General features: G+C 39.5%; 1 protein-coding gene across 1 annotated transcript; it reads left to right on the top strand.

Moving 5' to 3' along the window:
- LOC134582609 (serine/threonine-protein kinase N2-like) lies at positions 1 to 27,272 on the top strand. Its single transcript, XM_063439275.1, has 20 exons — positions 1 to 54; positions 2,449 to 2,503; positions 2,787 to 2,941; positions 4,813 to 4,903; positions 7,541 to 7,668; positions 8,407 to 8,566; positions 8,781 to 8,796; positions 9,412 to 9,632; positions 14,393 to 14,502; positions 15,244 to 15,387; positions 15,943 to 16,018; positions 16,591 to 17,647; positions 17,794 to 17,869; positions 17,960 to 18,051; positions 19,853 to 20,038; positions 21,266 to 21,328; positions 21,953 to 22,029; positions 24,183 to 24,325; positions 26,012 to 26,092; positions 27,069 to 27,272. The coding sequence occupies exons 1-20, from the start codon at positions 1 to 3 to the stop codon at positions 27,270 to 27,272; spliced, it is 3,189 nt and encodes a 1,062-aa protein (XP_063295345.1).

The following is a 27,272-nucleotide window of genomic DNA, read 5'->3' as shown; positions in this document are numbered from 1 at the left end:
ATGGATTTGGTGGCTGCTGGTTCTAGGGTTGATATGTCTGTGGAGATCATGGCTGTAATGGGAGAAGATGGCGAGTGTTGTAGAAAAGGTTCTGGTTACGCTGTTACAGTTTTAGTGCGCAATAAGTATCGTTCTATCTACTGTCCTGATCAAATGGAACAAGCGCTATTTTTATTTATTAATGAACAAAGTTTGACATTTATACTCACTGAATATTTCCTTAGTAAGAAATAAATTGTATCTATTTTTCGATTTTAAGCGAGTTTTACCTAGATTTTAAAATAATAGCAACTTTCCTCTGAAAAAATAGGTATTTTAATAAGATAACTATCTTTGTATTCCTTTATTTCATGTAAATAAGTCAATAAAAATATCAACATTTCATTTCCATACAGGAAATTTCTTAGCGACTATTAAAAAATTACTATCCGCATTAAATAAAGGAACACAGAAAGAACACTAGTGCGGGTAAATACTACTATATACAGGCATACCCCACTTTGCATACACTCACTTTAAGTACACTTGCGAGTACAGACATACCCGCGAGTGTACGTAAAGGTGCCTCGCGAGTACAGACATTCCCACGCCTCTTCTGACCGAGAGTGAACAGGAAATGGAAGGTTCTATTCTCGCCCGGAGCAGCTCAGTTCAGTGTCTTTGGGCAAGAACTTTTCACACCTGACATGGCACAGGTTAATCATCTCAAATTTATAATGACTACTCGTAGCTGAATATATATATATATTTTTTTTTTCTGCCCCTACATTGTCCATATTTTGCAATTGGCGCCATCCAGTGAAAGGGTTTACTCTGCCATTTTTTATAACTATGACTTATGCATTAGCCACAATTCTGAGGATTCAAAGTAAAACCAGATTTTCTATGGGGCTACGGTCTGGAGACTGGTTAGGCCACTCCAGGACCTTAATGTGCTTCTTTTTGAGCCACTCCTTTGTTGCCTTGTCTGTGTGTTTTGGGTCTTGCATGGAGCACCAGACCGAGGAAGACTGACAGTTATCTTGTGTTTCTTCCATTCGCGAATAATCGCACCAACTGTTGTTACCTTCTCACCAAGCTGCTTGGCGATGGTCTTGTAGCCCATTCCAGCCTTGTGTAGGTCTACAATCTTGTCCCTGACATCTTTGGACGGCTCTTTGGTCTTCACCATGGTGGAGAGTTTGGAATCTGATTGATTGCTTCTGTGGACAGGTGTCTTTAATACAGGTAACAAGCTGAGATTAGGAGTATTCCCTTTAAGAGAGTGCTCCTAATCTCATCTTGTTACCTTCATAAAAGACACCTTGGAGCCAGAAATCTTGCTGATTGATAGGGGATCAAATATTTATTTCACTCATTGACATGCAAATCAAAGTAAAACTTTTTTGACATGCGTTTTTCAGGACTTTTTTTTTTTTTTTTGTTCTGCCTCTCACTGTTAAAATACACATACCATTAGAATTATAGACGGATTATTTATTTGTCAGTGGACAAACTTTCAAAATCAGCAGGGGATTAAATTATTTTTTCCTTCACTGTATATATATGTGTGTGTGTGTTTAAACTTTACTTTCCACTGGGGAATGCAGTTTATTTATATTTTTAAGTATTTAGGGCATTTCCTCCTATACGGAGTATAGAAAGGCAGAGATATCTACAGATCATCTGATTGTTCGCTGTGACATCACTGTGACATCATCCTTGCTGAGCACAGTTCAGTCAGTACACACTGCTTAGACAGTAGTCACTGCTTAGCTGCTGTGGTGATCACGTGGCTAAAGATGGCAAATAGTAGAACCATTTTTTCCTGTTTTCCATGTGTATGCTGTGATGTAAGTAAAAGACTTGATTTTCTGTATAAGATTCCAGTTCTACATATAATTAACTGAGAGTTTTATTATGTTAACCAAATCCCCAGTGTAGTCCAGGATGGGGGATAAAGAGAATACAGATTGAACATGTTATCTGATTAGTAATGGGGAACACTGGGGAGGTTACACTCAGGTCTATCATTTTATTCTTTCTTCAATATTTAACCCTTTCATGGCTCCAGTTTTAATGTCCAAAGCACAGTGACAGCATATGGTTACTGTATCGGTTTTTGTGGTATGAATTCCTTGACCCTTATTCATTTCAGTTAGTGGTATGTCAAGTGAAAGTACTATATAGTATTGTTATTAGGATGCTTATACACACATATATCCTGTATATGTATATAAAAAATATATCCGGACTGAAAGACAGCATTGAGACACTAATACTAACAGCACAGGAACAGGCAATCTGCACCAGATCAATAGAAGCAGAGTCTACCACACCAGACAGGACCAGAGAGTCCTCGCAGACAATCCAGCACATAGTAACCACACTGAGAGCCACAAATAACTTGTGATCCTGTTCGTCTGGCAAAGAGACTTTTTCTGATTCTTTTAATTTCTGCCTTTTCAGGTCAGCGGAACACAAGTAATCGATGTTATCGAGCAAGGAGCAGGGGCACAACCAGGTACATTAAAACACCTTGTGTATTTGTGTGTGTGTTATGTAAATATATAAATATATATTGGATACATATCACATATCCCATTAAAGTAACCAAATTACCCATCATTAACCTGCTTACACCATTTTTATATCCACTTTGTGACTTACTGTAGACTAGATGCTGCTATCATGACTGGCTTCAGCTATCGTGGTTTTACTTTTCGATGTCTGTCTTTCATTAACCTCGATTGAGTGATACTGTCTGCTGCCATTTGTAATTTTGATTTTATCTTATTAATTTGCAGATGGTCCCCAGATTCCAGTTGCTTCTGATAGTGATTCATGCTCCTCACCAGATGAGGACAAGTTAGCCACTTTTGAGAAACAACTCGAAGATGAGTTCAAAGTTAAGAGCGAAGCAGAAAAGCTGATAAAGGCGTATTCTACCGGCCGTTCCAAAGTATGTTGGACATATTTTATTTCATCTTAAAGATCAACTATATCTTTATTAATTTATATTTTAGAAAACTCCTTCCACTTTCTGCAATGTGTGACTTTTTCCCACTCATGATGGGTTCCTAGCTAATTTTAGTTGATAGCAGGCTGGGGATCCGGGAGCTGATGGACTCTTTCTGCTCCTGGATCGAACTGAAATTAAAAGACATCATTTTGTGGAGTTCTCCTACGGCTCTCTCTCAGCTGAAAAGTACAAGGCTCTTCCTTCCACTTTTTTAAGTGCAAAGATATACACAACTCTCTCGTTTTTTTTAATTAGTTTGATTCAATGTATTTACCGGACATATTGGGGGGTGAATGGATGGTAAAAGAGAAATAAGAAACAAAAACCATGGGTGAGAAAAAAAACATGGAAAGACATGATAGCAAAGGATATAAAGGATGTACAAGGAATAGGCAGCCATAAGTAAATACCATAAGAGTGAATGAAAGTAAAATACAGGATAAATTGAAACGTCCCAGAGAGCACATTCTGTCTAATTAGAAGGGGCTGGCATTTCAGATAAGGTAGGGATCAAGGTGATTGGTAAACGAGTATTCCCTAACATCCTCTCCATCTACCATGATGTTGTCTTAAAATAGTTTGTTAATAGCGGAGGGGTACACTATGTTGATGTATAGTTTCCACATTTGCAAAATCCTTTTTGTTAGCTTTCCTTTTGCCGTTGTTGTAAATAGTGTGTCCGTTCTGAAAATGTGAAGTAATTTGGTGGTAAAGAGGGAAATGTATTAAATCTCTAGGTGAAGACCAACAATAGAGGAGAGGAGAAATGCAAGGAACATTACAGTGTTAGAAATAAAAACCTGTATCCCTAATGCTGAGGTGCCCCTGTCCCTAGTCAAATACAAGAAACCAAGAGGGAGGCACTCACCTAAACATGCATACTTATAAGGGTGCTGCTGGGGCCAATTCATACAACATACAAGATCCAGCGCACTCACTAAACAATAATTTAAGTATTAACATGTAGCCGTTTTATTTAAAATCACCTTACCTAGTCAAAAATAATGGGGGATTAGTTACATTATATGATCATACGTTGCATAAGCCTGCCACAACTCCAATGTTTTTGCCTAGTTGAGGTGGATTAATCTCATAAGAGCATACATTAGGTTGCTAGATTAGGACCAGCCAAGAATGGGGTACATTGACGTTGTGGCAGGCTTATGCAATGTATGATCATATACTGTAACTAAATTCCCATTATTTTTGCCCAGGTTAGGTGTTTTTAAATAAAGCGACTACATTATATGAGCCTTGAGATTGCTATTTGGTGAATGGATGAGTGCGCTGGATCTTAGTCAAATACATGTCATCGTCCCCCTCCCCTCATGTGCAATACAAAATAATAGTAAAGTTTTGCTTACCTTTTCCACCTCTCTACATCCCGCAACATCAGTGAGGAAACGTGGCATTATTCTTGATGGTCCAATCCAATGTTCCTCCTGGGTTGCATTGGAGATCTGATGCTTTTCTATGAGCTTCCGCGACACATGACCGATTTTTACTTGTTGCTGTGGAAGCACCTCTAATCATTGTCAGTATGACAGCCTTTAAAGGTGAACTTAACCTAGCAATAACTTCTAAAAAAACCTGCAATGTTTTACATTGCAGGATTAAAAGGGAAAGGAACTCTGCACCCAGGCCATTTCACTGAGATTAAGCGCCTTGGTGACTTCATTGTCTCTTCAAAAGGGTTTTAAGGGACAGTGAAAATTAAACTTAGCTCATGTATACATGGCGGTGTGGGGTAATAAACCTAAACGTCCAGTCTTTGTTTATCTTAATTATCCATTTGATTTTTCTGCTTACAGGATCAGAAACATCTCAGTGATGCTCAGAAAATACTCCATGACAGCAAAAGAAAAATAGAAATTTTGCGCATGTTGATTCTCCAACATAAAGGTACAGTGATGTCATATGTTCTGTGTATTGTGAATGTGGTTTGTGTTCTGCTCTCTTATAGAAAGCTAGGTTTATGGGGAAACATACAGCTCTTGGAAGTGTCAGACAAAGGGAATTCAGCTATGATTCAAATGTTATTTCTTGTATTATTTGCAAATAATGGAATCTCCCAAGAATATTGCACTAACGCGTTTCGACCGTTATGGTCTTTATCAAAGTGCTGTAGTGTGAAACAAATTTAGCGTTTAAATACATTAAAAAAGGCGCGCATTGTGATTTCTTCGCCTGTTTTTATATATTCCGTGATATGACATATTCTTATATATATGTAATCCTTTTCAATAATTTTTACTGTGTTAAAATTAGTAAAATATTTTATTCCAATAAGCTTCCCCACCAAAGTTCCGAATAGCAGTACAAAGCATGGATAAATATGTATAAAATGGATGTTCTTTACACTGTTTATTTACATTATGGACATGGTACAAAAGATATTTGAGAAAAACTCATTGATGCTGACCGGAACCGGAGTTTCGCTGGAACGCAAAGGGAACATGACCGCTGACCCGGAAATGCCCTGTGACACGCAACGTGACCGGAAGCCGGAAATTAAATGACGAGGAGTAACAGCCGGAAACCGGAAGTAAACCGGCGAAGAAATCACAATGCGCGCATTTTTTAATGTATTTAAACGCTAAATTTGTTTCACACTACAGCACTTTGATAAAGACTATAACGGTCGAAACGCGTTAGTGCAATATTCTTGGGAGATTCCATTATATGCTATGCTATGCAAATAAAGTTTGTTCCTGTACTTCCTGACTTGGTTTTCATCAATTGACACAAGGGGATTCTGACAGAGATAAACTTAACCTGCCTTTCCAGCATTGCGGTCTCCAGGAAATTATAAAAAGGCGCTTATAGTCTGAGCCGCTATTTAAGGCTCAGCACCACGTGAGTGGTCAATTTTATATTTATTTCATTTCATTCATTTTATACAGGCTATACTATGTCCTTTATTTTATATTTTTAGGACATCCAAGACATATGGTAATATTGCCTGTTTAATATATTTTATCTATTTTATATTTGGTGTATAATTACTTGCTCTCACCATACTATTTACGATATTGCTTTATACACTTTCTGTGTGATTTGGAGTGACTCACACTTGGTGATTTGAGCACCTTTTACCAATATTCCTCCTTTTTTACTGTGTTTTATTATAACAGGCTATTTACCCAAGATTATTTTGACACTTTTAACGTAGCGATTTCATCGCCAATCTCTGCTAAATATTGGAGTAAAAGTGTTTTTTTTCTCTATTTTGGCATATACACCAATAACAACGGTTTTGTAATGTGTATTTCGTAAAGCTAGTGTGTGCTATTGTGTTCAGCTACATCTGCTGAGTATAACGATACCCCCATTGTATGCCTTTGGCACTATTCTGTGAATCTACAATGCCATATAAGAGACAAGGCTATTTCAGTTTCTATAATTAGAATTTTCATATAATGATTTGACGGGCCTATGTCTCATTTTGGAGTATTATAGCAGTTTGACTGTTTAAATAACCCCACAAAGGGCTTTCATTTGATAAAGCAGATACCCCAGGGTATTTTATATGGCGTATATTGTGCCCTAACTTGTCACCATTTTTTTACGAATTTATGCCAATGTTTGTGGTGAAAGGAAAAAAAAATTTTCTTACACTTGATATGGGTCACTGTCATAATATCCCCAAAAGTATGCTCAGTTACATCTTCTGAGTAAACCAATATGCCCAATGTATGACCTAGACACTATTTTGTGATGTTACAGTGCTGTAAACGAGACGTGACAAGTTCAGGTTTTTAAGTGTGAATTTTCATGGTGTTTTGATGTGTCCGTGTCCCACTTTGGAGCTCTTTAGCAGGCAAGCTAGCCTAACACCGAATTCACCAATTCCCCACTATTTTCCGCCCACCCCAGCTAGCTAAATATATAATTTTAAAATATTTTAATGAATTAATAGAATAAATATAACCCCGGAGGATTCAAAAAGATAAAAATTAACCCTCAGGGTTTAAAAAAATAAAAAGCTGATGACTGTAAAATGTAGTCCCTGCCAATTGACAACTGTAGTCAGTGATCAATTGGCATGAAAGGGGTTAATTATATTAAAGCAGGTGAAAGGGGGTGGGATTTAACTTAAAAACTTTTATTTACAGGGAGAAGCAGATCATCACTGATCCGTCTCCATGCACTTCACACTGGCCGCGGAAGAGTCAGAGGCTGTCAGAGCGATCACAGCTGCAGGGACAGTGCGATCGGGGGCTCCCAGTCTGCGTTGAATACCGAGACAGACCAGAGGAGCGTTAACCCCGCGATTGCGGTGATCCAGGGTTAACTTTAATAAATGACAGAACTTTTCCATCAAGGTTCCTTTAGGCAATGACAAGCTTGATGGGAAATTTCTGTCTGTGGTCGGAAAGCGGTTAAAATGTTTTGTGTTTGAAACAGTGCACTGAGACATATAGAAATATGTAGAGAAACCTTATAGAAATTACCCGTTTAATACTGTGACACCTGAAACTACCATGTCGATTTCCTTTTTACCATTAATATAATAAAATTTAATAATTTGTGTCCTAGAAACACCTACAATAAGTCCATTGGAGAAACGCATTGAGGAATTGAGCCACCGATTTGCGATCGAGCGTGCCGTGGCTGAAGGAGCCAAACATGCCATCCAGAAATTGGATGGAAAGCCGCTTGTTGAGGTCAGTTACAAAGTGTATTCTCTTAACCATTTCATCCCCAGAATGAATAATGGGCCTCCAATGTCTGTCAAGGGGTTGGAAGTTGCAGTTTATTGGCATTAGCCAAGTAGCCATGGTATAGTATTATGACTTATAAAGCGCCAACAGAATCTGCTTTATGAATAATTTATATTCTCTCTTCTGAGACCTTAATTGTTTGAAGTCTTTATTGGTCCATTTGTTCTGTATTTTATTCTGTCTCTATGGTGCTTTATTTACAATTCTCCCAATTGTTTAATTCCCATTTAGTTTTATTAAAAGCCAATAGCATAATATCAATCTATGGAAATCTATGCTAACTAGTTTTTTCTTTTCCATTCAGCATTTAAGTTAAATACGGGTTTTTTTCAATAAACTGATTTGTAGGAAATAAAAATCTGAATTACCAAACTGAAACAAACCTAGATAAGCTCTGACTAAAGCCGAGATGGAATTTCTCCAGATCACTATTTTTAGTTTAAATATTTGCAGTTCAGATTTCAGACTTTAGTGATTAATCCTGAGTTTTATACATTGAACATGATGTGGAATTATAACACCCTTTATAAATACAGTGAAAGTATGAGCCACACTTGTAGGACTTGTGTGTCTAACCTTGAACATCAGCTCATGTTAGACAGCAGCTTCCAGATATTTTTGCCAGCAGATAATGTCTGTCGTTCTGTTGATCCTTTATCTTTTTTTTTCACTTTTTAACAGGCACAATCAATACTACAGGCGTCAAATGAAAAGCTGGACCTCCTTAAATATTCCTTGCAGGAACGAGTGAAAGAACTTCCTGATGGCCACCATAGGAAGAGTATAACCACCGAGGAACTGTCCCTTGGTTCAGTCAAATCCAAGTCCATAGCACTAACCGGTAAGTTGTTTTGTCTCTGAAAGATCTGGGAATAAACGAAACAAGAATATTTAACATTGAAATATCCGAGCATGTTTCCATCTGTGTGAAGTCTGACTGGAGGAAACTCACAGTTAGCCTACTGATATTCCAGCAGGATTTATTCTATGTGACGTGTATGCAAGTTTAAATGTGACCGGTGACATTTTAAATGATAACAATATGTAACTCTTAGCATCATTCTTCCAAATGTACTGAGCTAGCTTTCTGCATAACTTTTTATTGAGTGAATTAATAGCATAAACTAAGTAAACAAGTTAAGCATTACACTTTGAGGAATATTTTACTAATGGGAAATTAGATAAATGACTTTACTTACTCTGTCTAAGACACAGTTTATAATCATCTGAATATGTGAAAATGACATGTTACTGAGAATTTGCACTTTTTTGGTATTCTCATGAATTCAGTTTTACTTTTTTTTTTTTTTATTATCTTAGAGTCCCACTAAGTGTAAAGGTTAATCCAGACGTGGACTCCTTGTTCACTTTGCATAGAGGGGTTCCAACTTGTATAGCGTGGACTTGTTGCATTTTGGTTCTGAATTACTCCTGTGAGTGTTTAGAAATATCTAATAATGCAAATAGTATACGTTTCCTCTCTAATGGCACCAGTGAGATAAACCTTGTCTGACTACCAAGCAGGGACTAACTGAAGTTACTGAGTTTTTATCTGTTTGTAAGTTCAGTTTTGGTTGATTTATATTCTGATAAAGATGTAAAAGCTGCCTAATCATTTCATATTCTGTGTGTGCTACTTAGACCAAACACAAAGTTTTCTTTAACATCAATGTGAAAGTCTTATAGCCATTGTTACAATATTTATTCTGATTGTTTGACAGGTACTCTGAAAGTGCGAGTAAAGGGCTGTCACGGTATTCTGGAGAATGTACCTGGCAGACTAAAGGACCCGTCAGATGTTCTCCTTGGCAGGAGTCCACGTCGAGGAAGATTCTTATTAATGAACCGGATCAGAAGAAACAACCGTGGCAGCAATCAGAACATCCAAGAGACTTTTGACTTTTCTAGTACAGTGATTTTTATCTTATTAATCCCGTTATGTGTACAGTGACGCTCAATAACAGTGCTCCATATCTGGGGTATCGAACCTTTCCCTGCTACAATTGTTAAACTACATATCCCACCATTTACTGACAGAATTTATAATCATAGTCCAGTAACATTTGACTGGTCATGGTTAGACAAGGTCTGTATAGGAATCTTGGATCCTTTAACTCTGCAATGTTCCTGTTTGGGGAGAATGGAGGCGAAATACAAATATTATTATCTAATAGGATTCTCCGTCCTTCACAAAGACCCTGCCAATCAATCACAATACTGAAAGTGTTGTCAAGGAGATCAGTTTTACAAAACATATTTCCAGATATCCCTCCACAATTGCCTTTTTCCACCAAATTATTTTACAAATTCTGAATGAAGTGACTCTAAACTTTAAAAGTGAAGGAAACATTTACCAAAGATTCTTCAAGCTGGGAATCCTATCTGTCAACTTTATATCCTCCTCTAAACAAGTTACAAGTTGCCTTTGAAACATCCTCCTGGTCCATGGGGAGAATACTGGCTCACAACACCCCTTACATTATCGTCTTATCTAATCAGTAGACGAGATCTCGACTACTTTACTCATTGATGATTTCATTGTTTCTTTGGGATTGCGGCTTTACCATTCTGAGACTTGAACACAGCTCACAGCCTGACTTTCAATTTTATGCTCTGGACTTTCCTGATTATTTGTTAATGCAATGTTTTGGGTTAGTTTTCTCATCCATTTAATTGCCATTAAATATTATTATTACATGTATCTAACAATGACATTGTGATATATAACAGTACATTATTATGTAATCCTGTACATTCATAATAAATGCTAATAGTATTAAACAAATACAATATTACACAAACGTTACTGTATAGTAGAAAACATGGAATAGTGTGACAAAAAATATATAAATAAGATAGGCCCACCTCTCAGATCACCAGTAAAATCCTTGACATAATGTCATACCCAGGGGTGTATAACACAGGAGGGTCTATGTAGCAAACCTCATAGGAAACTGTAGCACTTCAATATATGTGGAGTATAAACTGCAAGAAAGCCTCCTTAATTCAGTGTGCCAAAACAAGGCTGCAGGGTGTTACCTCCTTAATCCAGTGTGCCAAAACAAGGCTGCAGCATGGTACCTCCTTAATCTAGTGGGCCAAAACAAGGCTGCAGGATGGTACCTCCTTAATCCAGTGTGCCAAAACAAGGCTGCAGGATGGTACCTCCTTAATCCAGTGTGCCAAAACAAGGCTGCAGGATGGGACCTCCTTAATCCAGTGTGCCAAAACAAGGCTGCAGGATGGTACCTCCTTAATCTAGTGTGCCAAAACAAGGCTGCAGGATGGTACCTCCTTAATCTAGTGTGCCAAAACAAGACTGCAGCATGGTACCTCCTTAATCCAGTGTGCCAAAACAAGGCTGCAGGATGATACCTCCTTAATCTAGTGTGCCAAAACAAGGCTGCAGGATGGTACCTCCTTAATCTAGTGTGCCAAAACAAGACTGCAGCATGGTACCTCCTTAATCCAGTGTGCCAAAACAAGGCTGCAGGATGATACCTCCTTAATCTAGTGTGCCAAAACAAGGCTGCAGGATGGGACCTCCTTAATCCAGTGTGCCAAAACAAGGCTGCAGGATGGTACCTCCTTAATCTAGTGTGCCAAAACAAGGCTGCAGCATGGTACCTCCTTAATCCAGTGTGCCAAAACAAGGCTGCAGGATGGTACCTCCTTAATCTAGTGTGCCAAAACAAGGCTGCAGCATGGTACCTCCTTAATCCAGTGTGCCAAAACAAGGCTGCAGGGTGTTACCTCCTTAATCTAGTGTGCCAAAACAAGGCTGCAGGATGATACCTCCTTAATCCAGTGTGCCAAAACAAGGCTGCAGGATGGGACCTCCTTAATCTAGTGTGCCAAAACAAGGCTGCAGGATGGTACCTCCTTAATCTAGTGTGCCAAAACAAGGCTGCAGGATGATACCTCCTTAATCCAGTGTGCCAAAACAAGGCTGCAGGATGATACCTCCTTAATCCAGTGTGCCAAAACAAGGCTGCAGGATGGGACCTCCTTAATCTAGTGTGCCAAAACAAGGCTGCAGGATGGTACCTCCTTAATCCAGTGTGCCAAAACAAGGCTGCAGGATGGGACCTCCTTAATCCAGTGTGCCAAAACAAGGCTGCAGGATGATACTTCCTTAATCCAGTGTGCCAAAACAAGGCTGCAGGATGATACTTCCTTAATCTAGTGTGCCAAAACAAGGCTGCAGGATGGTACCTCCTTAATCTAGTGTGCCAAAACAAGGCTGCAGGATGGTACCTCCTTAATCCAGTGTGCCAAAACAAGGCTGCAGGATGATACTTCCTTAATCCAGTGTGCCAAAACAAGGCTGCAGGATGATACTTCCTTAATCTAGTGTGCCAAAACAAGGCTGCAGGATGGTACCTCCTTAATCTAGTGTGACAAAACAAGGCTGCAGGGTGTTACCTCCTTAATCCAGTGTGCCAAAACAAGGCTGCAGCATGGGACCTCCTTAATCCAGTGTGCCAAAACAAGGCTGCATGATGGTACCTCCTTAATCCAGTGTGCCAAAACAAGGCTGCAGGATGGTTCCTCCTTAATCCAGTGGGCCAAAACAAGGCTGCAGGATGGTACCTCCTTAATCCAGTGTACCAAAACAAGGCTGCAGCATGGTACCTCCTTAATCTAGTGTGCCAAAACAAGGCTGCAGGATGGTACCTCCTTAATCCAGTGTGCCAAAACAAGGCTGCAGCATGGGACCTCCTTAATCCAGTGTGCCAAAACAAGGCTGCATGATGGTACCTCCTTAATCCAGTGTGCCAAAACAAGGCTGCAGGATGGTTCCTCCTTAATCCAGTGTGCCAAAACAAGGCTGCAGGATGGTACCTCCTTAATCCAGTGTGCCAAAACAAGGCTGCAGCATGGTACCTCCTTAATCCAGTGTGCCAAAACAAGGCTGCATGATGGTACCTCCTTAATATAGTGTGCCAAAACAAGGCTACAGGATGGTACCTCCTTAATCCAGTGTGCCAAAACAAGGCTGCAGCATGGTACCTCCTTAATCTAGTGTGCCAAAACAAGGCTGCATGATGGTACCTCCTTAATATAGTGTGCCAAAACAAGGCTGCAGGATGGTACCTCCTTAATCCAGTGTGCCAAAACAAGGCTGCAGCATGGTACCTCCTTAATCTAGTGTGCCAAAACAAGGCTGCAGCATGGTACCTCCTTAATCCAGTGTGCCAAAACAAGGCTGCAGCATGGTACCTCCTTAATCCAGTGTGCCAAAACAAGGCTGCATGATGGTACCTCCTTAATCCAGTGTGCCAAAACAAGGCTGCAGGATGGTTCCTCCTTAATCCAGTGTGCCAAAACAAGGCTGCAGGATGGTACCTCCTTAATCCAGTGTGCCAAAACAAGGCTGCAGCATGGTACCTCCTTAATCCAGTGTGCCAAAACAAGGCTGCATGATGGTACCTCCTTAATCCAGTGTGCCAAAACAAGGCTGCAGGATGGTACCTCCTTAATCTAGTGTGCCAAAACAAGGCTGCAGGATGGTACCTCCTTAATTCAGTGTGCCAAAACAAGGCTGCAGCATGGTACCTCCTTAATCCAGTGTGCCAAAACAAGGCTGCAGCATGGTACCTCCTTAATCCAGTGTGCCAAAACAAGGCTGCAGCATGGTACCTCCTTAATCCAGTGTGCCAAACCAAGACTGCAGCATGGGACCTCTTCCATTGTGCCAAACCGAGGCTGCAGTGGGAAACCTCCTAGTCCCACATTGTTGTCATGCTGTAGGTTTCCACGTGTTAGCGTAGTGAGACTATTCAGAATCAGGGAAATCCATTAGATATCTCAGTCTTGAGATTTACAAAAAAAATGGCGCTGCTCCAAAGTAAAAAACCAAGTAGACCGTTTTAGTCAGCCAACAATCTGTACAGGTGTTGCAATGTATAGCAAAGTAGTTTTAAAAAGAAAAAGAAGCTTTATACATTGCAACACCTGTTCAGATCGTTTGATGGCCATTGTTCCATAATAAGACATTTTTAACATTACTCTATACAGCAGCTCACAAACTACATTTTAAGTTGGTAGACGGGCCTTATGCCCTACAATGGCCTTATTTATCGTAAACTCACTTACCTGATTCTATTGGATTGGTTACACAAATTATTTATTGAAGACACCTCTGTAAAACAATTCTTCCAAATCTGTGGCCAATATGTATTTACAATAAACATCGCTATCCAAATGAAAATCAAAACCACAATATCGATCTATATCCTGTTCAAAATTTGTAGCAGGTCAACACCAAACTACTCTACCCACATATAAACTTGGACTCACTCATCGTACAAACTCCATTCTTTACATTATTTGTTAGACAAAAAAGACCGACAGCAGGAACATCATTTTCAACATGTTTTTAGTGAATTGGTTCTAGTGTTATTTCACATATATCTCTTTGCTTATATTCAGACTGTATTACCTGGCTGACTATAAAGTTGTCTAGTTTTTTTATTTTATTTTGCTTTTTTTACAGAATACAGGAGATTAGACTCCTTTGATGAAAGCAAACCTCTAGAGCTTTGTGTAAAGCTAATAGATGAACCTTTATATTGTCTGTGTATTGACCAAAGCTACGTAGAAATGTTCTTTAAATTAAAATACTCTTAACCTTTTAAGTTGAGTTCCTGAAATTTCCTTACAGGTGAAGTCCTTACTCAGCTGAAGATCGATCATATTCCAGTGGGTTCAACAAGTTGGAAAACTGTTTCTAACCCATCCTGGAATAAGACATTTAAACTGGATTTAGATAAGGTACATATGGCATGCGTGTATTATTTTTTTTTTAGCTTGAATTCATTTTTGGCCCCAGGTAGAATTAATACGTTATAAATCTTCAAATCCTGTAAAGAGTTGTCTAATTGAACTCCTTTTTCTAAACCTTTTAGGACCTTAATGTGTCAGACAGTTAAAATGTAGAGTTGTTTAACATTGGGTTAGTTTATCTTTCTCTAGATATTGTTAAAGGATTTTTTAAACAATCTGTGATATATTGCATATTTTAGAAAACATTTGCCACCTTGACTTTTTATAACTTTTTAGTTAAAGGCATTCTGTCAAGCATTAACTAACCACGTTGTTTAATTGCTTATTTTCCCCAATAAACAAGCTTGCCATGTGGATAGAAAATTTATAGGTGCAAACTGATTTTATGTTTACATACCCACCACTTCTGGGTCTGCTTAATGCTCTGTACACCTGACCTGGAATGAACTGCGATTAATCTCTCAAAGTTAGCAAGTCCTGCTGTGTCAAGCACACACATGGAAGACTAGTAGTGTGGCTAGTAATAGGGCAAAGAATATAACACTTTAAACAAATTTATATCTATTCATTTACTAACCTCAATATATTGATGAAAAATAATTTTGTTTTTTTTTAATGTGAAAATGGTAAAATGTGGTTTAAATGTGTGGAAATGGTTCCTTACGAAAACTTGATTGGCCCAAAACTTTTTTTGTTTAAATAACTATTGTTCATTTAATTTTTACATAGTCTCGGGAGCTAGAAATATCCTTATATTGGCATGATCAGAGATCACTGTGTGCCACAAAGACTCTGAAGTTGGAAGAATTCCTGTTGAACCCCAAACAGGAACTGTGTCTACAACTGGAACCACAGGGCACCCTTTTCATCAAGGTGAGAACCAATCTCTGGCCACGATAAATTTATAGTTATATTTTAATGTAATAATACAGAAAACAAAAGAATGATTACGTTACACAACTTTACAATTAAAAGATAGTGGATTTTCACACTTAGTGAATAAGTGTATAAATATAAATCAAACTGTACTGAAGTGTAAACTGAAATGCACAACTTAGGTAACAATAGGTGATTTGAAAGCATTCCTTAAGTCAGCAATAGTAGTAACTTGGATTTTTAGCTTAAAGGGACTCTGTTTTCAATTCATGCAATTTGCCATTTATTGAATAAACCTTTGTATATACGTCATATTACCTACATTACCACTTATAGCATCTTTAGCAATCTTTGACTTTTTTAGATAAAGGACACTATATTAAGTTATAGACTGTCTAAATAAAGGGCTTCACTTATTGTGATTAGCTGTAGAAGAACAGATTTGAAGCTGTTTACTTTTCCATTTGTGTGTCTGTTTTTATGTTGGTTTGGCAAAATAAGATATTATCATTTACTTCCTGCAGTTAACTCTTTCACCTTGTTTTGGAATAGGTGACGTTTTCCAGTCCTTTCACCCAGAAAAGGCCAAAGCTTCAAACAATTAAGAAATTAATCTCCTCAAAACAAGGTAAGTGTATGTTTAACATGCCTCGTATTAAATAGCAAACTGCCCATGGGCCTTTAAAGGCATCTATCAGGCAGAAATTATTATTGATTGGTTACTGACAAGCGGCGAACCCTTGTACCCCAGTACTAGCCCCCAGTGTGATAGAACACATCAAGCTTGTCAAGCAGTGTGAATGCACTCAGTAACCAGTGTGGGGTTTCACATTTCATTATCTTACAGGTAGAGAAACTGATACATATACATCCATTCTAACAACCATACTGCAGGATGTACATCTTATAACATATACAGTATACACAGATTAAATTACTTATACCTACCTGAAGATCATCATTTTCACTGGATGCCATTCCCATTAACGACATTGGTATTATTGGTTATTGTAATATTATAAACCATAACTCACAATTAAAACATTCAAATAAAGTTCTAGGCTTGGAGATTGTGTTCCTTCTTTTTTTTCCTATGCTTTTACTTTAGAGTTTTTGGATTATGATGTAAGCAATTAATCCATTATTGATCTCTGTGTATCATATACAATACTCAAGTTATGTTCTGTGCTACTTTTATAGAGGAGACCACCGAACCAGCTCCACTGGAGGATGCAGCTATTGATGCTCATTCGCTGCCAGAATCGGATACTGAGAGCGTGGATTCATCGGCGCCGGCTGTGGATACTGAAACGGAAAAGACCATCCAGCCAGCTCCAGAAGAAGATGTTGTTACTGACAATCCTATATTGCCAGTAGCCACTGAGAGCATGCGCCCATTAACACCTGATGCTGATACCATTACAGAAGAGACCTTCCAACCACCTCCAGTGGAAGCTACAACTATTGACAATGTACCAGTAGTGGACACTGAGAATGTGGATTCAACACTACCAGCTATCAACACCATTAGTACAGAAACTATCCAACCACCTCCAGTGGAAGCTAGAATTTTTGACAATGCTCCACTGCCAGTAGCAGTAGAGGACTCTGTGAGCATGGAACCATTACCACCAGCTATTGTAAGCTTGCTAGAAATGACAATCCAACCAGCTCTAGAAGTTTATTTAGTTACTGACCCTACTCCATTGCCAGTAAAGGACACGGACAGCGTGGAGCCATCGGTGCCAGCTGTTGATGAAATTACAGAAAAGACAATTCAACCAGCTCCAGAGGAGGATGCAGCTATTAATCCTCAATCACTACCAGTAGAGGACTCTGAGAGCATGAAGCCATTGCTGCCAGCTGACGATGAAGATACAGAAAAGACAATCCAACCACCTCCAGAGGAGGATGCAGCTATTAATCCTCAATCACTACCAGTAGAGGACTCTGAGAGCATGAAGCCATTGCTGCCAGCTGACGATGAAGATACAGAAAAGATAATCCAACCAGCTCCAGAGCAGGCTGTAGTAATTGACACGCCTCAAGTGTCAGCAGTGGACAATAAGAAAGTGGAATCATCACCACCTGGTGCTGCTACTGATATGGAAAAAAACATCCAAACATCAACAGAGAAAGATGCAGTTATTGATATTGATAACATTGCAGAAGAAATCACTGGACCACCAAAGGGTTTAGTTCGTGACGCTGTTCCATTGGCAGAAGCAGATGTGGAAAATCCATCATCATCAGCTGGGTATTGAGATATTCATCTTTCTCATCAATGCTGTTAACGTATACTGTGTGTTATAGTAGAATTTTGTTTTGGGTCTTTGTTTTTTCATGGGGGAGGGGACTGTATGTAATTTTAAATATATTTAAAACGTGTTCTTTTCTTTGCAGTATTCAGCAAGGAGCTCGGCTGAGCATTCAGGATTTTGATTGTCTCTGTGTGCTGGGAAGAGGAGCATTTGGAAAGGTGGGTTATGGTGTGAATTCCACTTTCAATATAAAAGGTGTCAAGATAAATGCTAGGTAACAATATATATATATGTATTTTGCATTTCAGGTTCTGCTTGTTGAGTACAAGCGTACAAAGAGCAAATTTGCTTTAAAAGCCCAAAAAAAACAAGACATAACTGGAACTAAAAGAGTCCCAAGGTCAGTAAATGGAGGGTACTTATCATCCTAATTTTTTGATTAATTTTTGGATGGTGATACTATTTGTCAGTTTTTATTTGTGTGCAAGAGTTGCCTTTAAAAAAGTGATTAATTGGGGGCAAGGCCTATGCCTCATGGTAGCTGGTTGCCATTTAAAATAAGAAAAACTACCACAACAAGAGGACTTAGTCTTAAAGTAGAGCGACAAAAGTTTAAAAATAAAATCAGAAAGTATTATTTTGTTGAGAGAGTAGTGGATGCATGGAATAGCCTTCCAACTGCGGTGGTAAAGGTTAACACAGTAAAGGAGTTTAAGCATACATGGGATAGGCATAATCCTATCCTAGCCATACGATAAGGCCAGGGACTAATACAAGTATTTAGAAAATTGGGCTGACTAGATGGGCCGAATGGTTCTTATTGGTCACATTCCATGTTTCTATTTGCATCTTGACAGTGCTCCTCACAATACTCCTATTTTAAGCCTATTCTTGAGGCAATCTGCATTCACAATCAACACATTCGGTGCCCTACCAGCTGCTAACACTGAATGGTACGGTCCGGTTTTTAGAGGTGCCGATGCCTTTATCTCCGGCGGAGCCGATGAGGCTTAGTGAAGGCACCAGGCAGGAGAGGCGGCCAGTCTTCTGACCTGTGAAGCACAACTCTCTTGCAAAGACCTACTGTGTCCCCCCTGGGCTGGTGGGGGTTATCCCGGTCCCCACTGCGCTACCTGTCACCTGTCTGGAATCGTACAGCAGTGTATTGGAACGCAACTCTGAATGCAGGATGGTGGAGGTACTCTCCCATCAGGGGCATGCTGTAAATATGACAGAGTAGCCCTGGAGTGACCCCGTTGAGCACTCTATGATAATATTGGAAGCTATCTTTAACGACTTCTGGCCTAAGCTAACAGCCCGAGAAAAACTGTCCCGGCTGAATTCCCGATCTCGAGATCAGAGGCGACAGACGCGAGATGGTGACAGGACCCTGTGGGCATTACTCAACCGCAAGCAACTGCTCCTCGTTTCCACGATACTCCTGGGCTGAAGGTCAATAAGGGCTTACTCACCTTGCATCAACCACACCAGCAATCAGCGATAAACCATACCACTCTTCTGCTGTCCCTTAGATGGGAAGGACTTCAACTTTGTCATTTCTCAAGCCTGTGGATCAGGGATCCAGGCCTACACAAAGGCCTGGGGCTATGGAGTTGCCTTGCCTCACCGTTCTATTACAGCTATTCTTCATATCCAGAGACTGGGAATTGGCTAAACATGGGACTCACTACAGCATATAGCCATTACACCTCCTGTATGAGCTTTGCTGGGATTCCTGAAGGACTCCAACTCCCATTCTGCCTTCAGCTGTTCAGTCAAAAAATTTTATCATTGACTTTACTTTAGTCTTACATTTTTTTTTGTATTTTTTTTTCGTATAATTTATGTTGCGTGGATGAGACACTCTGGTAGAGCTTTTAGATGCAGTAGTACTCCTCTGGGTAATGGCTTAGCATGTGATTTAGCATTCTTACCCTATGTTACTTCATCAGTTGTCACCGTGTCTGGACAAGCTACTCGTTAGCAAGCCTCTATCTTAATATATACCCAGACATGACTCTAGCTTGTTATTACTATATTCTAAAAATGTGCGTTTACTCTACATGCCATGCTGAAGCTTTATACAATTTCTTATTGCTAGGCTTGTAAATGTTGTCGTGGCACTACAAGTATGAATGTTGTTATTTGCACAGCAAAAAAAAAAAAGTGATTAGTTGAATTATTCCATTTTTATTTCCAAGGCTTATATGTGAAAAGGAAATCCTACAGACTGTGAGCGAAGTACAGCATCCTTTCCTTGTTAACATGTTGGCAAGTTTCCAGACTCCGGGTCATTTTTGTTTTTTAATGGAGTATGCCGCTGGTGGGGACTTAATGACCGATATTAGGAACAACAACTTTCAGCCATTTTCCACAACCAGAGCTGTGTAAGTAACAATAGTTTTGGGATTATGGAAACGGATTGTCGCAGTTTGGTTGGTAAAGGGTGCTGACTGCAGCAGCAATCACCGTAAGTAGGAAATTAATACCCATATAAATACAAAGCAATGAGGAAAGATAACAAGTATGTTAGCTACACGAAAACAAGTGGGTAACACAAATGCAAAACAAGAGAAAAGGGAAATTTAATATGAGGAAACTGGAGGCCTCTGGGTCTCTGACCTTCTGGACACAGGATCTCCAGGAGCAGGACACAGGGGGCAACTCCAGAACAAATCCAATGAATTGACACAGAAAGGGCTGGGCTACACTAAAGAGGGAGAACATCATCCTAAGGAAAGGCCTGCTGGGGACAGTCAGATCTCTTCAGTCTGAGGACAGCAGCCTGCAACAGCACCACAGAAAGGTGTTGGCAGTATGAGGTACTGCACCAAACTGCAGAGATCAGAAAACCAGCCAATATTCATGGACTCGTGACACCAAGCTAGACATCCTAACCAAATGTAATAAAGGGACACTATAGTCACCAGAACAACTGCAGATTATTGTATCTGTTCTGGTGAGTAGAATCATTCCCTTCAGGCTTTTTGCAGTAAACACGGTCTTTTCATGGAAAATGCAGTGTTTACATTACAGCCTAGTGATAACTTCACTGGCCACTCCTAAGATGGCAGCTGGAAGTGCTTCATGGGAAAGTGCTGTACAGTGTACAGTGCCTCTGCATGGAGACAATGAACTTTCCTCATAGAGATGCATTGATTCAATGCATCTCTATGAAGAGATGCTGATTGACCAGGGCTGTGATTGGCTTGTGCTGGCCCTGATCTGCCTCTTTGACAGTCTCAGCCAATCCTATGGGAAAACTATGTCAGCCAAGCAGGCAGATCAGGGCCAGAGGCAGCTGCAGACTTGAATACAAGTATGATGTTACTCTATTTAGAGAGACCATGGGGCTAGATGGTGGATTTAACACTATAGGGTCAGGAATACAGGGTTGTGTTCCTGACCCTATAGTGTTCCTTTAAGGTGGACTAGAAATTTGAAAACAAAATCAAAAACAGATTAAGCTGACTGTTAATACAGAAGATACAAGACATTGCAGGAAATATATCTGAGCACAGATTGACACATGATTGGTGGAATCAAAATTTTCAATGGTACAAAAACTTCATTTCCTTCCCTAAAATGAAACTAACTTATTCTCTTTTCTACAGGTTTTATGCGGCGTGTTGTGTGCTCGGCCTGGATTTCTTGCATCAAAACGATATTGTTCACAGGTAAGTGTACAGGAAAAAATAAAGTTGAACATACATAGTGAACAAAGAGCTGTGTGTTGCAGGCGCTTAGGTAGTGATTATGGTAAATTGCAAAACGCTACAACACTCTGGTGGGAGTCCCTTTCACCCACCACAAATTTGTATAGTAAAATAGAAAGGGAAAAACGCTAACAGCAGTTCACCTTAGGAGTGGATCATTCAATAAATTTGTTATACACCTACCCTTAGAAGGGTGACTTGATGCTGTCTTAACAAAATTGCGTGTAGTACGTCCAATTCAGGTAAAAGATTTTATATCTTCTGTATTTATGTGTATATGTACCTGAATTGGACACAATTTTGTAAAGACAGCATCAAGTCACCCTTCTAAGGGTAGGTGTATAACAAATGTATACATACATAGTGTCCCCATAAATATTATCTGTGTTATTTTAATGTATTGTGATCAAAATGCTGTGTCTGTGGTTTGATTGATTAGTTATGTTATTATGTTAACTGTTTGTCTTATAATAGTTAAGTCTTTAAATCTAATCTTTAAAAAGGCTAAAAAAAAAAACATGTAATTCAAGTGCCTCTAGTGATATTGAAAAAAATAAAAACTATTTTTCTGTATTTTAAATCCAGAGATCTCAAATTGGAAAACATTGTAATTGACATAGATGGATTTGCCAAAATTACAGACTTTGGTCTTAGTAAACAAGGTAAAAATTAGTTTATATTAAACAAAAGTCATTTCTCACAAAGTTGCAGAATTTTACTTTACCTTCAGATAACATCCAACTGCAAACCGAATTAAAAGTATGTATGAAACACAAACCGTTACTCACTAAAGTCCGATTGGCTTCGTACTTAATGGGGCAAACCCATCTGACTGAAATTTGTCAGAAATGCAGCGAAATTTTCCAAAATTCTTTCCCCTAGGCATTTATAGAAACCAGAATGAAAATAGTTAAAGCCTTGGCAACTGCAAGGGTTAATTATGTTGCAGTTGGTCAAAATATATAAATAAAAACCCTGTGGGGACCATTAAGATCCCCATATGACTATAAGGAAGTTTAAAACCTCCCCCTTCCCTTAACTGCCATAGGGACTGTTTAAAACTAGTGACTGGGCAGCCAATGTCCATAGTAAATAATTGGGAGCACATAGTCCCTTGTATCCCCACCTGTAGGCATTTGGTGGGGGGCTAAAAATCAATAATGCAGGTCGACAGTTGGTGGAAGGCTACTCATTTTATACTGGGAGAACCTAATGTCCCCACCACATTCATTAGTGCTGGGTAGGGGCTCTAAATATTTAAAGGAGCGCTAAAGGATCAGGAACACAAACATGTATTCCTGACCCTATAGTGTTAAAACCACCATCTAGCCCCCCTGGGCCCCTCATGCCTCCCTAAATATAGCACAATCTTACTTGTATTCAAGCCTGAAGCTGTAGCTGTGCATATGCTGTTTGTCTCAGACTAGCAAGCTGCCTGCTGGCATCATCAGAAGTTGTTGCCAGAGCCAATCACAATGCTTCACAATAGGATTGGTTGAGACTGTCAAGGAGGCAGATCTGGGGCAGAGCCAGCACAATTCAAACACAGCCCTGGCCAATCAGCATCTCCTCATTGAGATTAATTGAACCCATGCATTTCTATGAGGAAAGCTTAGTGTCTACATGTAGAGGGAGAAGACACTGAATGTTTGGATGCATTTTAGGCAGCCATGACCTAGAAATGATCTCTAACAGCTATCGGAGGAGAGGTCAGTGAAGTTATCATTAGTCTGTAATGCAAACACTGCATTTTCTCTGAAAAGACAGTATTTACAGCAAAAAGCCTTAAGGTATTGATTTTATTCACCAGAACAAATTCAATAAGCTGTAGTTGTTCTGGTGACTATAGTGTCCCTTTAAACAATGGGGGTTGAACATGCCATTGTCCAACCCTCCCCCAAAATTGATTGTCACTATTGGGTCCCCAATCCCCTCTTTTACAATGAATTACACCTACCAACCCCTTTCATTATAATAAAATTGGGAGGGAGGCATTAAAACTAATATCTTTGAAAGAAAATAAATTATACTTCTCTTCTGAAGTCTTTTTTTCTTGTAAATCTTATCTTCAGCCCCAAAAAGGCTACTTTAGTATCCATCATCCTGCAATGTAACACTTACAAATCCCAATTGCAAAAACCTGCCCACAAAATTATAAACCTGACACAACTTAAATAAATCTTTCTTTGTCCTGCGAGGGCTAGTGCAATATGAAGCTTTAAAGTGGGAATTGCCTTTATAAAGGCTTTCCCACACATTGAATTCTCATTAGAGCACTCTGATTGGTTGGCTTGTCAGCCACAGATTCGTAAACACCATGTAAAACTTTATACAAAATTACAGAGAGAATCTGCAGCTGCAATGCACCAACTCCTTGCAGCAATATTCTAATATCACTTATAACATATACTGTATATCAGCAACATCTATCTGTATCATACAATAGAAACAGAGTGTTGGGAAAAGTGAAAATCTGGTGCTGCTATCACCTACGTGCACCACTCAACACATATACAAGTGAAACAAAGTGAAATATAAAATGGTGAGAGCACTCTAAAATATTTAAAATTACCAATACTTCATAGGGCTTATTCCTGTCTACTGGGAATCTGATGTTGTACCATCTGATGTTGTCTTAGTCTTTTGTTATAAGTTAAAGTCTCAGATCTGTCTTGTAGCGTTGGCCGGCAGCACAGGGCTCACCGCGGTACTGGAACTTGAATTTTAGGTTCCGGTTTCCGGCGGGACTGAAAGGAAGTGTCAACATCTATCAGTATATTTACCGATGCACATTTATCTTTTCTCTTTTTCTGAGGGATGGGATATGGAGAACAAGACAGAACATATTGTGGCACCCTGCATTACATGGCACCGGAAATGGTTTGCGGTAAACCATACACAACATCTATTGACTGGTGGAGTCTCGGTGCAGTTATTTATATAATGCTGTGTGGAATGGTAAGAATAGCTAATTTTTACCAATTTGTAGGATTCCTCGTTTATAAACCAAAAATACCTTGTGTGATGTCAAACAGTCCATTGATAATAGTGATAGCATTTCAAACTGTAGACTGGTAGGGGTTAAAGGGAAACCTGAGCACCATAACTACTACAGCTCATTATACTGTGTATCTAAATATCAGAACCCAATAACTCCCTCTTCACTTTATCCAAACTTATTTTAACCCTATAGAAAAAAAAAAAAAAAACAGATGTATGGTACAAACAGGCGCTGTGTAGATGTAACGATAAGTGCTGCTAATCTCCACAGTGAAAACAATCAGTAAATTTTACAAATATATTCAGACATAAAAACTAAACTAAGTGGACAACGCACTTGTGTGATATCAATCTATGAAATAAACATTTAGCACAATAGTGAGCACTAGTGGTGTGTAAGGGTAAAAAAATAAGGAATATACCATGTATATGATATCCCAAATGTCTCTGTAAGGGGAAATACTCCAAATAGTGTAATACAGTTTGAACATAAAATAAATATAAAAAATAATGTTATTGTTGCATTACACTTAATGAGCCTATGTGCAACTGGCTCAGGTAATTCAACATATGTGGGATGGAAATATCCCTGGAGTCAACTGTCTTGCAGGTTCACCTGGTGTCTGGACGATCGTTGGGTGACTTTCTCAGCAAACACTCTTGCTTGTGCTCTTGCCCTGCTTCCCCGCTCTCCCTGACAGGGCTTGTACGAACACTGGCTCCAGTGCTTTGTTGACCTTCCTCCCCTCTCTGTGTCCCCCGACATGCCCATGTCCTTATTTATTTATCCGCACACACCACTAGAATGTTAACTATTGTGGTGAATGTTTTTTTTCTAGATTCATATCACACAAGTGTGCTGTCCACTTTGTTTAATTTTAACCCTATAATACTCTCTCAGTTTATTTATATTATATTTATTGGTTCTGCTTTGGCAAACCATTTACATTAGACATTACCCACCGTAGATCCCATGCCAACCCTGCACTTTTTCTAACTGTAGTTTTTCTATTAGTATCCCTTCTCAGGTAACAGAAGAGAGGTGAGGTATAATATTGTCTATTCAACGCCGCACTATCCGAGGTTCCTGACTGCAGAAGCACGATCAATATTAAGAAGTGTAAGTTGCCAACACATAGTGCTTTCTAATTTAGATAGATTGAGTTAGCTCGTTCTTGGACCCTCCAGGATTAAAGTTCCTGCTTCTAAGCAGTACTACTCTTATGGCTTATCATGCTATAATGATTCCATTGTGTGTGAATGTGGGCTCGGGCAGTTTGATTTGTAAGGCTCTGGAAACACAGCTGGTCCTGTGTGAATATTCGGTGTGTTAGATTGTAACAGAGAACAACAAGCAGTCACAAACACATGGATCTAGTTACAGAATAAAACCGGTTAGAATTCCATGTGGTGAATGAAATAATAAGCATGACTAATACCATCGATCAGGGCAGAGCTATGTCCGGGCACCAGAACACGATGCCATGGCGATATGGTGCCTTCTGTTCATTGAGCTCTGTACTAACGTATACAGCCTGAGCTCATAAAATAAGATTTTACAGAACCTGCAAGAAAATGCCTTTAATTCTCAGTTTTTTTTCAGTTAAAATAACATTTTCCATTTTTCTAAATTTTCTTTTACAGCTTTTGCATAAAGATCCCAAAGTCCGTCTAGGAGCCAGCGAGAATGATGCCTGGGATCTGAAGAGCCACCCTTTTTTTAAAGTATGTCAAATAGAAAGACACATTCTAGCAGCTAAATAAATATTAGGTTTTAGTTGAGATTTTTAACCAAATATACAATATTTCTGGAGTTCATGTACCGTATTTAACGGCGTATAACACGCACTTTTTCTCCCTGAAAATAGGGGGGAAATCGTGGGTGCGTGTTATACGCCGATATCCCATAATTACTTACCTGTCTTGAAGCGTGGGCCGGTGTTCAGCGCGCACCGCGGTACTGGAACTTCAATTTCAGGTTCCGGATTCCGGCGGGACTGAAAGGAAGTGTGCACATTGTGTGCACACTTCCTTTCAGTCCCGCCGGAAACCGGTACCTGAAATTGAAGTTCCAGTACCGCGGTGTACGCTGTGAAGCCGGCCCACGCTTCAAGACAGGTAAGTAAATGTGGGACAAGAGGGAAAGTGCACTAGGGGATACTATGCGAGGGGGGGGGGGGGAGAATACTATGGGGGGGGGAGAATAATATGGAAAGGGGGGGGACACTATGGGATGAGGGGGGGAAGAATACTATGGAAAGGGGAGGGAACACTATGGGATGAGGGGGGGAACACTATGGGAGGGGGTGGAGAATACTATGGGAGGGGGGGAGAATACTATGGAAAGGGGGGGAACACTATGGGATGAGGGGGGAACACTATGGGAGGGGGGGGGGAATACTATGGGAGGGGGGGGAGAATACTATGGGAGGGGGGGAGCACTATGGGATGAAGGGGGGGAAATTTCCTGGAATTTCCTTCTGAAAATAAGGTGCGTGTTATACGCCGATAAATACGGTATTTTATATTTAATCATTCAGGGATCATAGGAAAATTATACCCAGCATCTCCTTGTCCCTATGGAAAAGCCACCCCTATTTTCATATCTATTATTCTATATTCTTAGTTTACTGATTGTATAAGAGTACACACTACTTATCTTCCTCATCCTTTTCCCTTAAACTTTTTGAATTTTTAACAGCAAATAGACTGGTTCGCATTATTGTTTAAGAGTGTCAGGCCGCCATGCGTACCATCCATCGAGGGACCAGACGACGTCCGCTACTTTAATAGAATGTACACATCATGCGCCCCCATTCTGACACCGCCAGGCGAGTCTGAGTCACTATCTGATGTAGAGCTGGAGCTATTCAAAGATTTTGACTGGGTTTCCGATAGGATTTAA

The sequence above is a fragment of the Pelobates fuscus genome, chromosome 13 (genome assembly GCF_036172605.1).
Source record: "Pelobates fuscus isolate aPelFus1 chromosome 13, aPelFus1.pri, whole genome shotgun sequence".
Classification (NCBI taxonomy): domain Eukaryota; kingdom Metazoa; phylum Chordata; class Amphibia; order Anura; family Pelobatidae; genus Pelobates; species Pelobates fuscus.
The sequence above is the reverse complement of the archived record's forward strand: the minus strand, read 5'-3'. Positions and strand labels throughout refer to the sequence as shown.